Below are 16,402 nucleotides of genomic sequence, written 5' to 3' on the forward strand. Positions count from 1 at the left end.
TCACAAAATGTTGACTCCATCTCTTGTCATGTTTTCAACATTTCAGTATTGTACTTCAGGGGCCATGTTCTCATTGCCAGCTAGTGCATTTGTACTGTACACAAAAGCCCCCAGATATGCAGGCAACACAGAGTCCTTCTTAGGGGAGGAATCCAGTCTTTGCTGGGAGACAGCATCAGATTTTAAGAAGCCATTTACTTATCTGTGTTTCCTTAATTTCATCTTGTCAATTTCCACCCTCTAAGCACCTGCCTTTTCCTCCTCCCCAGGTATTACAGAATCTTGGCAAAGACCAGTATTCACCACAGTCATTAGAACAAGTCGGAACTCGAATAGCCAAAGTTTTGGAAAAGGTATGTGTGTGTGACAAACAAAATTGCAACAGGATCTTATAGTGTCCTGTACTTTACTTGCCTGACAATCCAGCCCTCAGGGCTATCTGGCCAGAAACTCAGTCTAGGACCATGGTGATATTGGATGATAGTTTAAAGAGACTTCTATCTCTATGCAGTACCTGCAATTGCTTGTAAGCCTTTTTCTGACCCACATTCTGTGCTTATATAATGTGAGGTGAAGCAGTCAGATCTCTGTGCCTATCTCTTTAATAAAATAACATTTGTAAAGTTCTTTGGTATCCCACCCATAAGATATCATCCCTGTGCTGGGCAGCATTGATTGTGATACTTCATTCTTCTTCACTGGCTTCCATCTGAGGATCTTGAAGTACTTTGAAAACATTAATAAATGTAGCCTTATGGCACCCCTGCCAAATAGGGACAGTGCTGTTGTGTCTGTTTTAAAGCTGAGGATACTAAAATATACAGAGATTAATGTCCAGATTCTCCTCTCTTACACAGCTACAACTCCCACTGAATCCAATGAGCTTCACCCAAATAAGGGAACCAGGAATTTGGCCTGTGATCTCCCACAGGCCTCTCACTAAGACTATGGCTGGGTTAAGCATAGAACACAGATCGTCCATCAGCTAGTTTTCTTCCTTAGCCAAATAACTTATCCAAACACTACAAGACTGCTATTGAGTTAATAGAGAGAGAGAGAGAGAGAGAGTGTGTGAGTCAGTCAGTCAGTCAGTCATAAAACAATGTTCAGATTTTATACCTGAACCCAGTTTTATTACATCTGCTGTCTGACTGACATCCACCAAAAGAAGTTGATCAGGTGAAATTCAGAACATTCTGCTCCAAAGCTGAAAACACTAAACCAGGCTGATTTATAAAGTTAATGGAAGAGGTTTCCTATTTGGGCATCTCAGCATCAATGGTCTGTCTTGACATCACTCATTTCAGCAATACTGGACTATCTACTAGCTCTGAAACAACCTAGATTTTGTTCCATAATGGTCCACTACTCTTTGGTAGAGGCTTCTAGATCAGATGCCCACTTTGGTAGGGCTATCCTGACATCTTTGTTTAAGTAGGACTCCGACTAGACATCTCCAAGCAGCCAGATATCTACTTGTTAGTTACCAAGAGTGAAATCTATGTGGACAGTCACTCAGTTATCTACCCTACAGTAACTGTGGTTCTTTAAGATGTAATACATATGGCTTCCATGACCTGCCTTCTTCCCCACAAGTATGGAGTCCTACTCCTTTGGAATCCTGTATTGGTGAAGGAACCGGTGGACAGTTGGGCCTGTTCTTTCTTTTGTGCCTTCAGCTGGGGGAGGGTGGGGCGGCATAATGACAACTAGGGTGCAGGTGTAGTCCCAACAAACACTGCTGGCTAGGAGAATTCAATCTTACGTGCATGGATCGTAGGCGTGCCAAGAGTAGAATCCATGTGGACAACACGTCTGAAAGGACCATAGTTACTCTAGAGTAAGTAACTCTTCTTTCTTTAGGTTGCAGAGTCAAGCAATCGGAAATTATGAAATGCCAGAATTCAGGTTGTCCATGCAACATTGATTTGGCCTGCTGGTGCAGATACATTGTTACAGTCCTTAATTACATATTATTTTTCCATAGGACTCGTGCTCAAGAGTGCATAAGATGGATGCACAACAGGTCACAATGAAAGTTGCAGAAGCAACCATAAATTTGGCATTTCCTAATTTTCAGGCATTTGACTTTGCAATCTAGCTGTTTTGTATATCTCATTATTAGGTAACACACACTTTTTTGCTGCCTTTTCTAAAGGTATATTGTTTAATTTTTAAATGGAAAACATTGGTTATAGAGTGTATAGGGAGGAGGTGGGGCTGGGAGAATATTTTGTACAGGTTTGTGTAATTCTTTTCCCCCTGCTGCATTGTTTTTTTCAGAATCAGACTTCCTGGGTCCTCTCCAGCATGGCGGCTCTCTACTGGAGGGTGAAAGGTCAAGGGAAGAAAGCAATAGACTGTCTGCGGCAGGCCTTGCACTACGCGCCGCATCACATGAAGGTACGTACGACACTGCTCACCGCTGAAATGAAATACTGGCAGCTCTTCCCACCTTGTGGCTCATCTGTAGCCAGATAACGAGTTCTCATCAGTTAGCTCTCATCAGCAACCCCCAGCTAGTGTAAATGTCATATGCACTCTCACCTGGCCAACGCATTGACCTAGGATATTAGCCAGTCCTAGTGAAGCTCCTTGAGGCTTTCATCACCTCTTTAATGTAGGATGTATTTTTACACACCTGCAGAAGACACAGTTATAAGTCTCCCCTGAGCCTGGAAGGGCAGGTGAATGTCCTTCAAGACTGACATGCTCGGTAATAAATGGCAGGCAGGCTATCAATACATACATGAATCCCTTGATCATATGGAGTTGCCTTAGTTGCTAAATTTATGTGGGCATGCTGGAACAGGAATTTGTTGTTTCTGCCACTCAGGGATTAGTTAATATGTTCTAGGAGTGCTTAATGCTTATATAGCACTTTCCATCTACAAAGAGTTTTACCTCTGTTGGGGAGGTTGATCATAGTCATTAGCCTCTTTTTACAGCTATGGAAACTGAGGCATAGAGTGGAGAAGGGACTTAGCCAAGGCTACACAGTGAGTCCATGGCAGAGCTGGGATTAGAACTGAAGAGAAAAGAAGGAAGAATGGTTTTGTCATTAAGGCATTGGATTTCAATTTGGAAGATCTGGGGTGTGTTGCCGGCTCTGCCACAAACTTCCTGGGCCAGTCACTTAATCTTTGTGTGCCTCTATTCCCCATCTGTAAAATGGCGATTAGAGTGCTTCCCTACCTCAAGGGGTTTTGGGAGGATGTACATGTTTTTGTGCGGTGGTCAGATACTGTGGTGATGGCATCCACATGGGTGGAAAGAGATAATTTAGTTTATGCCTGGCTTCCCTGTCCCAAGTGCAGTCCACCTGACAGCACTGTATCTATTTCAGTTCTACTGCATCTGTTTCACTTCTGTAATTCAGTCTTCCTTTGCCCTGTATCTCTTAAAGGAAGAGTGGAACTAGGGCCAGGTCTACACTACCGCGGTAGTTCGACGGCTGGCAATCGAACTTCCGGGTTCGATTTATCGCGTCTGGTCTGGACGCGATAAGTTGAACCAGGAAGTGCTCGCCGTTGACTGCGGTACTCCACCTCAGCGAGAGGAGTACCGCGGAGTCGACGGGGGAGCCTGCCTGCCGCGTGTGGACCGCGTCTGAACCGCGGTAAATTCAAACTAAGGTATGTCGACTTCAGCTACGTTATTCACGTAGCTGAAGTTGCGTACCTTAGATCGAATTGGGGTGTTAGTGTAGACCAGGCCTAGGAGATTATGCATTATGCCTTTCTAAACCCAGGGTTGTGAGTTCAATCCTTGAGGGGGCCATTTAGGGATCTGGGACAAAAAAAAAAAAAAAACTGTCAGGGACAGTACTTGGTCCTGCTAGTGAAGGCAGGGGACTGGACTCAATGACCTTTCAAGGTCCCTTCCAGTTCTATAAGATAGGTATATCTCCATATATTATTATTATCAACTCTTTTTATTTATCTCTCTACCGCTTTCTTTTTATTGAACTGTTTAAGGCTCTTCAGAATTGGTTCCCTTAACAATGTGTTTTGTGGGAGGGATTGGAGTAACATGATTGGCAGTTGTTAGCACACTGCCAACTTGGCAAGAACACAGCCCTGCAGTGCTGACCAATCTCCAGCAATTTCATCTCATTGCTCAATACCAGAATGCTTTCCAACCTCAGGACTTGTCTTCCTATTTGAAGGAGCAGCTGTCTCCAGAAAACATGTGGGCTTGGTTTGTTGAAATCCAACAGCTTGAAAACTCTGTGAGGCTTGGCACTGAATGAACAGCTATTCAATATTTTGTTTTATCCTCATGTGTGTCTCCATGCCTTATTTACGGCACATTATTCAAACCCTTTTCTGACTACAGAATTTCCTTGTAGGTTTTTCTGTGGCACTCTTCACTATAGTATCTGAGTGCTTCACAAACATGAATAAATTTATTTTTACAACACCCTGTGAGGTGAGGTGGTATTCTCCCCATTTTAACAACCGGGAATGGAAACACAGGGAGACTAATGTCAAAAGTGTCCATTAGTCTTGGGTGCCCAATATGAGATGTCTAGGGCCTGATTTTTTAGAGTACTTAGTATTATGTAGCAATTTATGTATTCAAAGCATAGCTTTCATTGATTTAATCTGCAATTGAGAGTGCTCAGCTCTTCTGCAAATCAGACCCCCATCAGGTGCCCAGAAAATGAGGAATAAACAATTAGTGGCCACCTGTGAAAATTGGGTTTATGCAACTTTCCCAGCATCACATAGGAACTCTGTGACAAAGGCAGTTCTCCAGGGCGGCCTTCAGCTGCGTTAACAATAAGACCATCCTTTCTCTTCCCAAAATCCCCTGCCTCATCACTACACACCTTCTAACTTCTGCAACATATAAGGCAGGGGTCCTACAGTCTCCTTCACTACACAACACTGATTTATCCCCAGAGGAATCCTGTGGGGGGGAAATAGTATGGGATCATGTAATTAAAGATTATATCATGCATATGCTCAAGGGGGCCAAATTAGAATTGCACAGGCAACCTTAAAACTGGCATTTCTTAACTTTTGAGTGCTTGACTTTGCAACCATAACGAATGTTCTGTTAATGTAGATTTTTGTGTGTAATTACATATAAATATTAGAGATGTCTGGATTTGTACTTCTGAAGTCTAAACCCATGAGAAATAAAATAGGAGCCACCCATGCATCTCCAAGAAATAACCCAGTGGGAAGGAAGAGATGGTAGAGCCCCTGCCAACTCCCTGATTCAGGGTCAAGAGAATGCAGCTTGTACTGCCCACTCCCTTTATAGCTCTGGCTCTTCTCTTTTCAGGATGTGCCACTAATAAGCCTAGCGAACATCTTCCACAATGCAAAACTTTGGAATGATGCCATCATCGTGGCTACCATGGCAGTGGAAATAGCCCCGCACTTTGTGGTTAATCATTTCACACTGGCTAATGTCTATGTTGCAATGGTGAGTAGCAGCTGCTAGCTTTTCTCCCATCTCCAGATACAGCGTAAAGCAGCTTTGAGCCCAGGAGCAAGCTTAGAATTTCAAGGCTAGAGGTGCAGGAGGCTGGAAGTGGAGATGAGCAAGATCAGAAAGGAGGAATATTCTTTCAAATATGCTCTTTGAATTATTCCAACATCTACACTGATCATTCAGTACTGGGATGGCTACTGTATTTATACATCGTGTCACAATGCTATGGCTATGAGGCCTAGTAATGACAGTAGCAAACAGCAGATAATTCTGCTTAATCTCCCCTCCAAATAATGTCCTAAAAGTTTACATGGCACCGGAAAATTGAAGATAAACAAAGAAGAGTCCCTGTCTTGAATAGTTTGCAGTCTATAGGCCCAAGTGGTACAATACAATACAAAATAAGTGGATAACGCAAGGGAGGCATAATTTCAATATCTAGATTATCAGCCCACAAAGATCACTAGTTGGTAGAGAGAGTTTAAACTCCCTCACATTGTAAACATATTTCTTTCAACATCTTTCACCCTGTTGATTAAAAGGAGCAAGTGTCTCTCATGTGCCTAGATTATCCACTTCTCATTGGACCTATGTTGTATACTTGATTCTGATCAACTAGCAGGGCTGGTGCCAAGAAATCAGGATGGTAAAAGGGGGACCATCAACTTGAAATCTAGTTAGTATCAACGAATGAGTCTGAAGTATTTTCAGGTACTACACTTGCCTCTGATTGCCCCTGCCAATTTTTCAGTATTTAGTCACATATTCTTAATTTTTTAAAATGTTTTGACTCTCCGTTGTTGCTGTATGAAAGGCCCACACAAATAACAGAGGAAACTGACTGGGTGGTCAGGTACTACTGTGGTGGGGGTGGAACATATACATAATTAGATATATTGTTGCACTAACTGCACACACTGCTGCCAAATGCACAGTGGAAACAAGCTGAAAATATTGTTTTTCCTCTATCCCTTTATATTGTAGTAATCTGAGTGATCTCTTGAGATAATACTATGCAAAACATGTCAGACAGAAGTGAAATTGAGTTGCTGGTGTCCCTTTAAAGTTAACCTTCTGAAAATACATACCACCATGCCTTTTCCCATCCTCAGCACACCCTTTCCCTGCCTCCGAAATGTCCCCTGGACCTAGGGGTTCTTGGCAGGGGTGGGGCACGACAAAGCTGGCAGAATTGGTTCTGCAACAAGTGCAGAAGGCTTCCTGGACTTGGGATGTTCCCTGTGTGGGGCCTTTTTTGCACCAGTTCAGGCAGTACATAGGGCCTGCAGCATGGAGACAAATTCCCTTTCTGGGTCAGGTTACACATATATCAAAAAGAGTAGCTCCAGCAGAGTGAATGGGATTACTTTACTGTTTCTGGGAGCAGAATCTGTCCCAATAAGCTAAGTATCTAAAATGTCATATTAGCTACCAATACAGCATTAAAAATGTTGACGTACACTAGATTTAACCAGCAAATTGCCGTATAATTTGGAAATGTTAGCCGTCTGGCAACTGGAGAAAATTCTGGGAGATTCTACTGAGTCTTACACAAAACTGTAGAGTTGTGTGGAAAATAAAACTAAAGGGACATCAGGGTAAAACCAAATCACTATAAAAGTATCCTTATGTGTGTTACTAACAGAACTGTAAATAATAGCAGCTAAAAATGGAAAAGTCTCTGGTTCTTCACATCAGATGCTGCTCGTTAATTTCTCACTTTTCCAATAAGAAACTAGTTTGGGGCTGCTTACGTGTAATTCCACAACAAATGCTCCTTCTTGTGTGAATCACAGAAAAACTATACTTTGTTGATTGGTCTGTGTAACTATTATAAATAACACTTGGCATCTTTTATTCAAAAATTTCAGAGAGCCTCACAAACACTGATTTAATTAAGCTTCCTAACCTCACGGGGAAGTGAGTATTATCCCCATTGTATAAACGGAAACACTGAGGTACGGAATGGGTATGACTTAAGCAAGACCACTTGTTGAGTCAACAGCAGAGCAAGACCCAGGAGCCTTAACTCTGAGTCTCCTGCTCTAAGCGCTAACCCACACTGCATTTCAATGAACTATACAACTTGTGTTTTAAAAAAAAAAAACTGAGATAGAAAAAAATCTTGAAAAATAGGCTACAGTGCTAGGCATTATATCTCCTTTCATCAAGGATCTCAGAGTGCTTTGCAAATACTTATTGATCAAGTCTGCACGGCAATTAAATGCCCACGGCTGGCCCAGGTCAACTGGCTCAGGCTGCAGGACTTTAACCCTGCTGACCCAGCCCAGCCATGGCCAGACCATGGGCCTTTTATTCTAGTGTAGCTGTACCCCAAAGGTCATATCCTGGGAGGTGCTTAGCATGCTCAACTCTCATTGACTTAATTGTCACTCATCACTCTGTGGGATTGGGCCATAAACCACACAACATCCCTGAGAGGTAGGTGAGGAAAATAGAGAAATCACTTCAACTACTTCTGGGGTAGAACACCACACATTTAATGACCCCCTGCAGCACTGCACAATCATTTAGGATAGGAAGTGAATAGAATATGTTGTGGCTTTTGCTGTTTTGAAAGCTGACATTTTCAATCTTCTTTCCTTACAGGAGGAGTTTGAAAAGGCCATGAGATGGTATGAATCAACATTAAAACTCCAGCCTGAGTTTGCACCAGCAAAGAGTCGAATCCGCACCATCCAGTGTCATTTACTCATGAAAAAAGAGCGACGGTCTCCATGAAGATCAGCAGCAGCTTCTTTTTTCTTAAGAAAACAAAATCATTGTTCACTATTCTGCTTTTAATGAGGGGTGCTAAGATAAATTGGGGAATCAAGATTTCTAACAACTCTTGGAAAGAAATGGGGTTTGGATCAAGGGATTTTTAGTTTGTTTTTTCAGGTGGAGGATTATCTTTGGGAAATAAATACATTTCACAAACCATGATTTAAAACATCTGTGTAAATACTGAGCCAAGAAACTTTCCATGTGTCCATGAACTACTCCAGGATTATTAGGTTTTTCTTAATGCTCAAATTGGCGCCAGCACCAACAATAACTTGCTTCATTTTGTAGCATTTAAGTCAATGGAAATGCAAAGCACATCCCTGCACCAAATAGCAAAAAGTTATAATCAGCTCTTCACCCATCAGAAATTCATGCTTTACCCAGTCTCGTCCAGTCCATGTTGCTGTGTTACCAGCTTCAAGTTACTTTGTGGGGAGGAGGGAACATGATTTAATACAAAATCTTAGTTAAAAAAACAATGTTTTAGGAACATCAAGCCTTTTTTATACTGTTATTTCTGTTGGGGGATGGGGATGAGTAGGAGGATGGGAACAGCAGGAGACCACAGTCTAAATGGTTTACGTTTTGGTTACAAGACAAAAAGAGGTTAAATCAGTTAAAATCCAAATAAGAGGTTTTATATCTGTCTGTATATTCGAAGCCCTCTGAAGCCCTGAGTCTTTGTTTTACTAATTCTTTGTTCGCTGTATTTTTACCCATCTCGGAATAAGGTGCAAGTGTTGCAGTCTATCTCTCTGAGCCTTAGGGACCTTGAACTGCTGAGAAGGAGAGAGAACAGAAATTGTGAGCAAACAAGTCAGGTGGAGTGTTTCCATATCAATCTTCTTTGGTCGGTGGAGGACCTGAAGCTCCAGACGACATTGTTGAATCAACAAGGGCACATACTTGGAACAAAATAAAATTATGTTTATGAACAAAACCCTGGCCTGTGGTTTAATTTTTCTGTGCCTCAGATTCCCCTTCTGGGAGAAAAAAGGGAAATGATAGTTTGAGCTGATCGGAATACTTTCGACTAGATTAAATTCATCAACATTTGTTTCATCGAAGCTGAAACATTTAGCAAAGACTTAGCAGTTTTGATGAAGTTTTTGTCAGGGTTTTTTTGAGAGAGAGAGAGACTCTCACACTGTGTAGTGGATAGTTAGGACATTAACGTTGGGATGTAGGAGATCTCTGGAGCGAAGAACTCTGCTCTGAATCAGGCAGAGTAGGGACATGAACCTGAGTCTCCCATATCCCAAGGCAGTGCCTTAAATGTGCATGCTCACCCCTTTCCAGACACAAAAGCTCAGGTTTTGATCCAAAACCAGACATTTTGAGACAATTTAATTTGTGCAAAAGCATTTGAAAGGGTTTTCATCCCAGTGCAGAACAAAAATAAATTTTGGAACCTCAAAAGTGGTTTTGAAGCAGAACTGTCGTCATCCAGTCAGATCTAGTGATAATAGCACAGATGCAGCTTGTTGAAAAATGAGGGGGCGGGAAAATCACAAAAAAGTCAACATTTTTTGTTTTGAGGTTTTTAAACATTTTAGAACTCTGTTCTTTTCAAACGTCATTTACCTTTTTCCCTCTTCTGTGCCTCCCGTCCCATTTTACCTCTTTTTGTTTTGCCATTGAAAAAGGGATAGAGGGAGAAAAATCAACACTTTTGTGGCTTTTATTTAAAAAATGGAAAAATTTGGATAATTTTTTTACAAAATTTCTGGTTTTGGACAGAAGCCATTTTTGACCAGCTCATAAAATACCCCTGTAATGAAGATATATGGGTTCTTTAATGCACTCTGAAGATGAGAAGTGCTGAGAATTATTTATTCCAAACAATTTCTGCTTATCTAGAGAAGATGATGCAGGTCTGACCAAATCCTACAGTTGTACAGATTCATTTTTATAAAAATAAGTGAATATGTATGAGTTAAGCGATGTCCTCTGGTTGCCAACAAAGCCCAGGGTGTCACAAAATTTATTTCCCAGACTAGAAGTTTACTGAAAGCTAAAGATTACTGGGGAGGAGGGATATGTATATAGGCAAAAATACAGAAATGGTCATTTCAGTAAGACAGATTCTCCAAAATCTTTTCCTAGAAGATCTGGTAAAAAACAGCTATTGGATCTGAACTCTGAAGAGGCTTGTTGTATGGTAGTCTAGCTTGGTTTCTGTAGCCAAGAGGTAGAGTGCAGATAAATTGAAAAATCTCATCAGTTGTCTGCTTGCGCCAGGAATAATTATAGTAAAAGACTTGCTTATAGTTGAACTGAAGCAACAACCGAGCTGGAAAAATCTATTTACAAAGTGGCTTTTCAGTCTGCTGCTTAACTCAGCCTTTGTTTGCAATTAGAGCTGATAATAGATGTTGGGAGCCACCTAGTTGGTGGTACAAACCCTCCCTTGCTGCTTCATCCACAAATCTTAAAAGGAAAAGTACGGTCTCCTGTTCTGGCTCTAGACTGAGGCGGTTCCTTCCTCTTGCTCCCTTATATCTTCTGGTCAGTATCAAGAGATTGCCACACTTTGGATTCTCTACACTGCTGCTGTCTCTTTCTGGCTGGTGCCAGTTCATATGAATGCTAAGGCCATGAGAACCTAGAGCAGCAGTGGGAGGAAGGTAGAAAACTATCGTTGGCCTTGGCAAATGATTCAGTAAATCTTTATGGACCACTAGAAATTATGCTCAAATACAGCAGAGATGAAAACGTTTAACAATACCATAGTAGACCAGATGTAAAATACCATGAGGACTGCTGTATACTTTTCTCTTAGAAATAGCCATGCAGATAGCATACAACAGGATGGAACAAACACTGTTGATCAGTAACTGAGAATGTGTGCATGACAATATCCACAAACTGGTACCATAAGCAAGAACATCTCAGAACTCAGCACTACAGGCCTTTTTAATCTGATTACTTTCCAGAGTTCACATCAACTTCTTCAGACAAATACCTAATAAATAATTCGTCCATTATGGGAAAGTCTGTTCTTTGAAATCTGTCTGCATCTTGGCTAAGTACCGCAAGGAAGCCTCCTCTGCCTTCCCACCAAAGAATTTATATTTACAACTGTCCATTGCTTATTTTTTGTTTAATTTGTACAATCCACCTGTCCTATAACTTTGGGCACATTCACAATTACTATTTAAAAACATTACAAAACAGATCTGAGTTGGCAGTAATTCTGAAAACCTCCTTTTGTACCCAGACTAAAACTATGTCTATGCTATAGACCAGGGGTAGGCAACCCTATGGCACGCGTGCCGAAGGCGGCACACGAGCTGATTTTCAGTGGCACTCACACTGCCCGGGTCCTGGCCACCGGTCCGGGGGACTCTGCATTTTAATTTAATTTTAAATGAAGCTTCTTAAACATTTTAAAAACCTTATTTACTTTACATACAACAATAGTTTAGTTATATATTATAGACTTATAGAAAGAGACCTTCTAAAAACGTTAAAATGTATGACTGGCACGCAAAACGTTAAATTAGAGTGAATAAATGAAGACTCGGCACAGCACTTCTGAAAGGTTGCCGACCCCTGCTATAGATCTTACAGCAGCACACTGGTACCACTGCAGCTGCGCTGCTGTAAGGTCTCCCATGTAGCTGCTCTATGCCGACAGGAGAAAACTCTCCCGCCAACATAATTAAACCATCCCCAACCAGCGGCAGTAGCTATGTTAGTGGCAGAGCATCTCCTGCCGACATAGAACTGTCCACACCAGTGCTTTCGTCAGTGAAACTTATGACAGCTGGGGCGTGTTGTTGTTTTTTTTTTTTCACACCCCAGGACCAATGAAAGTTTTACCGAAGAAAGTGCTAGTGTAGACATAGCCTAAGACCTGTTCCACAAAACCATTCCCTAAGAAAACATCTGAGTGCATATAGTCTTTGTAATATGCCCTGAATCAATAGAGTTGGGGTGTGTCTGATCAAGAGGGGAAACCAAACAGAATGTCCTTCATTCCAAACTCCATGCCTCAATAGGGATTGACAACTTGAGTATCCCAGCTGTTCTCAAATATCAGGTTAAAACATGAGGTAAGGTATGCTGGACCCAGACCACAGCAGAATTTTTTTTTAATTGGCTTTGTAAATTAAAACTAACACCCTGAATTGGAAGCCAAGTGCATTTTATGGAGCAGAAAGTGACATGCTCCATGTAAAGTCTAAGTAAAATAGCCAGTTCATTCTGCATAAACTGACATTTCTAAGTGTATCACAATAGTAATCTAGTCCAAGAGTGACAAAGACCTGGATAGTTGATGCAAATTCTCACAGCTGATAGCAAATGTAACAATCACGTGGACCAAAAAAAAACCCTCTTGATCACTGCTGCCATGTGGGCATCTAGCAATAGCCAGTGGTCCAGTTATGTATGTTATTGACACAAGGTGGGTGGGCTCTCCCCTTCCCCAGATAGCTCTGTCATCTTAAGGTAATGCCATAGATGCCTTGTGCCACCAATAATCTCCCAAAAAGGGAGATTCAGGACAGGGGGTGATAATTAGGAAGATTGTCCGTGTCAAGCTCACATCTTGATCCATGGACTAACAACATGAGAGATGCTTGCACACTGTCCTCATAAAGGGAAGGGAAGTGGAGGCAATCTCCACCAATAGTGGACCCAGTACCACCCTACTAGACAGTATCAGCCAAGAAGGACACATGTCTTAATTGCAGGTGGTAGCCCAAAATTCCCAGAGCACATCCAGGAACTTGGGAAACTAGATCAGCTGAAAGTGGAGAAGAAATTGCGAAAGTGCTCTGCCACCACTGAGGTTCCAAGTGAGTCCAAATCAGAGTGCTTTCATCCAATGGGAAAACTCACAGCAAAAAACATTTGATCCTCCCTCTCTCCAACAAAAGGCAGCTCATGGCAAAATCAGAATAGTTCTGATCAGAATTTCATGAACGCTATGGTGGGGGGGGGGGGAAGAACTTCATTGCTCCCATCGTGGCCCACAGCACAAGATTTTATCAAATCTTTTTGTAATGTAATAGATTGAAGTGGGAGCATGACTTCCACGACCAGTACCCTAGCTTCTTCTTTCCTCACTCCATCTGTTGCAAACCAACTGTACAGAAGTCAAAAACATGCTCCTGAAAGCAAACTTCTTTGATTAAGCTTATGAACCCCTAGTTCACGCACTCCTCTATAGCTTACTGTGCAAAAACTTAATCTGGGTAAAAACTGTAGAACTACAAGCCATGTTCTTAGCATTCTTATTGAATCGGGGTTTAGGGCACTCGCTCTGGAGTCAGGAGACCTGTGTTCTGTTCTAAGGTGGGAATACACACAGCAAAAAACATTCGATTCTCTGTACAAGAATTCTATTCCCAGCTTTGCCACTGACCTACTGTGTGACCATGGGCAAGTCATTTCCCCCTCTCTGTGCTGCTTTTCCTCCTTCCCCCTCTCCCACCCCCTCCCTTTGACTGGTTTGTCTATTTAGAAAATAAGCTGTTTGGGGCAGGGACAGTTGTCACTATGTCTTTGTACAGTGCCCCGATTTCAGCTGCGGCTTCTGTGTGCTACATAATACAAATAATATGACTGATTACTATCAGAATAACCAGTGAAGCTCATAAAGTAAGGAAAGGAGGAATTTAAGGGCTACCGTATCAATAGTCAGCAGGCAGTTTTAAAGATCATCCCTTGAGTAGTGAGAAAAAATCAAGATCCTTTCCCCTAGAAAACTATTGGTTCTTGTGTGTAGTAATCAAAACGATCCCCTGGTTTCAAGCATCATAAGTGGTGTCCCTCTGGAATGCTGCCAGTAACTCTAGAACCTTGATTTCTTAGGAGATCAGCTGATCATATTCCTTTACATCAATTGGGATCCTCTTGAATACAGGTCCGAAAAGGTAAGCAAGGCTTCCATGTCTCCATGTACCTGGGTCAGTTGTTATAAAAAAAAAAAAAAAATTATTGCGGAGCACCCAAAAATGCACTAGGCGCCATCTGGACACACAGAGATTCAGCCCCTTCCCTGAAGATTTTATAATCTAAGACCTGTCAACATTTAGGCATGCAATTTTAAGCAAGTGAATAGTCTCACTGAGTTAAATAAGACTAGTCTCATGTTAAAGCTAGTCACATGTGTAAGTATTGACAGGATCAGGGAATAGGCAGAGATATGATTGGAGGAGCTTTATTGCTAACCACAAGCCTTCAAAAGTCATGAATCAGGTCCCAAAACATCATGAGATTGTTTAAAATCTCATGATTTTTTTAAAGCTAACTTGATTTCTTTTTGCCTTTGGTTTTTGAGCCTTTAAGGGTACACTGGGATCATGTTTCCCAGTTTTTCTCTGCAACCATGAGGGTCAGAAACTTACTTTTGTTTTTAAAGGAAAGCTGAAAGTCCCACCTTATCACATGTCTTCAGGAGCTGGAGCTTTAAGAAAAACATGAAATATGGCAAGATTTGCAATAAAATTGTGAGAAATGATAACACTTGAGGAGGGGAGACAAACCAGAGGGAAGAGGTAATACTGAGGCCTGGTCTACACTAGGCTTTTATGTCGAATTTAGCGCCGTTACATCGAATTAACCCTGCACCCGTCCACACCACGAAGCTATTTAGTTCGACATAGAGCTCTCTTAAATTCGACTTCTGTACTCCTCCCCAACGAGAGGAGTAGCGCTAAATTCGAAATGGCCATATCGAATTAGGCTAGGTGTGGATGGAAATCGACGCTAATAGCTCCGGGAGCTATCCCACAGTGCACCACTCTGTTGACGCTCTGGACAGCAGTCCGAGCTCGGATGCTCTGACCAGCCACACAGGAAAAGCCCCGGGAAAATTTGAATTCCCTTTCCTGTCTGGGCAGTTTGAATCTCATTTCCTGTTTGGACATCGTGGCGAGCTTAGCAGCACTGGCAACGATGCAGAGCTTTCCAGCAGAGATGGCCGTGCAATCTAATAGAAAGAGGGCCCCAGCATGGACTGATCGTGAAGTCTTGGATCTCATCGCTGTGTGGGGCGATGAGTCCGTGCTTTCAGAGCTGCGCTCCAAAAGAAGGAATGCTAAGATCTACGAGAAGATCTCAAAAGCCATGGCAGAGAGAGGATACAGCCAGGATGCAACGCAGTGCCGCGTGAAAATCAAGGAGCTGAGACAAGGCTACCAAAAAACCAAAGAGGCAAACGGATGCTCCGGATCCAAGCCCCACACATCACGTTTCTACGAGGCACTGCATTCCATCCTAGGTGCGGCCGCCACCACTACCCCACCACTGACCGTGGACTCTGAGGATGGGATATTGTCCGCGGCCGGTTCCTCGTCGGACATGTTAGCGGACGGGGAAGATGAAGAAGGAGATGAGGAGGATGAAGCAGTCAACAGCACTGGCACCGCTGATTTCCCCGACAGCCAAGAGCTCTTCATCACCCTTACCGAGATCCCCTACCAACCGTCCCCAGCCGTTAGCCCGGACACAGAATCAGGGGAAGGATCAAGCAGTAAGTGCTTTAAACATCTAAACATTTATTTTTAACAGAACTGGAATATTTATAATATTAACAATGTGTTTTTCATGAACTTATTTAAACATCTAAACTTTTATGTACAACAGAACTGGAATATTTATAATATTAACAGTGGGTTTTTCATGATTTCTTTGCTTTAGGCGCTTAACTATTTAGTCCCAACTATTTAAAAAAAATCAAACAATGTCCGGTTTTTCATGATTCTCCAGCCAAAGACGCTCCACTCTTTACTTCCTGCCAGTGCAGCTACACCAAAATACGGTCTATATGGCCAGGGACTGACGCGAAATCCTCATGGGAGAACTCTTCGTAGGTCTCATGGAGGTACCTTTCCAGCCTGTTCATCAGGTTCCTGGGTAGGGCGATCTTATTTGGTCCCCCATGGTACGAGACGTTTCCCCGCCACGACACAATCAAGTATTCTGGGATCATCGCACGGCAGAGCATGGCAGCATACGGCCCTGGTTTTTGCATGCTTTCCCTAAGCATGCGTTCCTTCTCGCTGTCCGAGATCCTCATGAGGGTGATGTCGCTCATGATGCCCTGCTTTGAATTAGGGAGGGAAATGTTAGTATTGGGACTGCTTTACAGCCACGCGGTGGAGGGAGAGGGGCAGCATACAGGGATCTTTCCCTGGGACAGCCGCGAGGGGGT

General features: G+C 42.4%; 1 protein-coding gene across 1 annotated transcript in view; it reads left to right on the top strand.

Moving 5' to 3' along the window:
• Positions 1-9,142, top strand: part of TTC17 (tetratricopeptide repeat domain 17) — a 93,822-nt gene extending 84,680 nt beyond the window's left edge. The window contains exons 22-25 of the mRNA XM_024209810.3: positions 270-353; positions 2,284-2,403; positions 5,296-5,439; positions 8,059-9,142. Coding sequence (XP_024065578.2) covers positions 270-353; positions 2,284-2,403; positions 5,296-5,439; positions 8,059-8,190 — 480 coding nt within the window. The 3' untranslated portion in view covers positions 8,191-9,142. The remainder of the gene's footprint in view (positions 1-269; positions 354-2,283; positions 2,404-5,295; positions 5,440-8,058) is intronic.
• Positions 9,143-16,402: the final 7,260 nt, after the last annotated feature.

The sequence above is a fragment of the Terrapene carolina genome, unplaced genomic scaffold (genome assembly GCF_002925995.2).
Source record: "Terrapene carolina triunguis isolate 2854851 unplaced genomic scaffold, T_m_triunguis-2.0 Scaffold96, whole genome shotgun sequence".
Lineage (NCBI taxonomy): Eukaryota > Metazoa > Chordata > Testudines > Emydidae > Terrapene > Terrapene triunguis.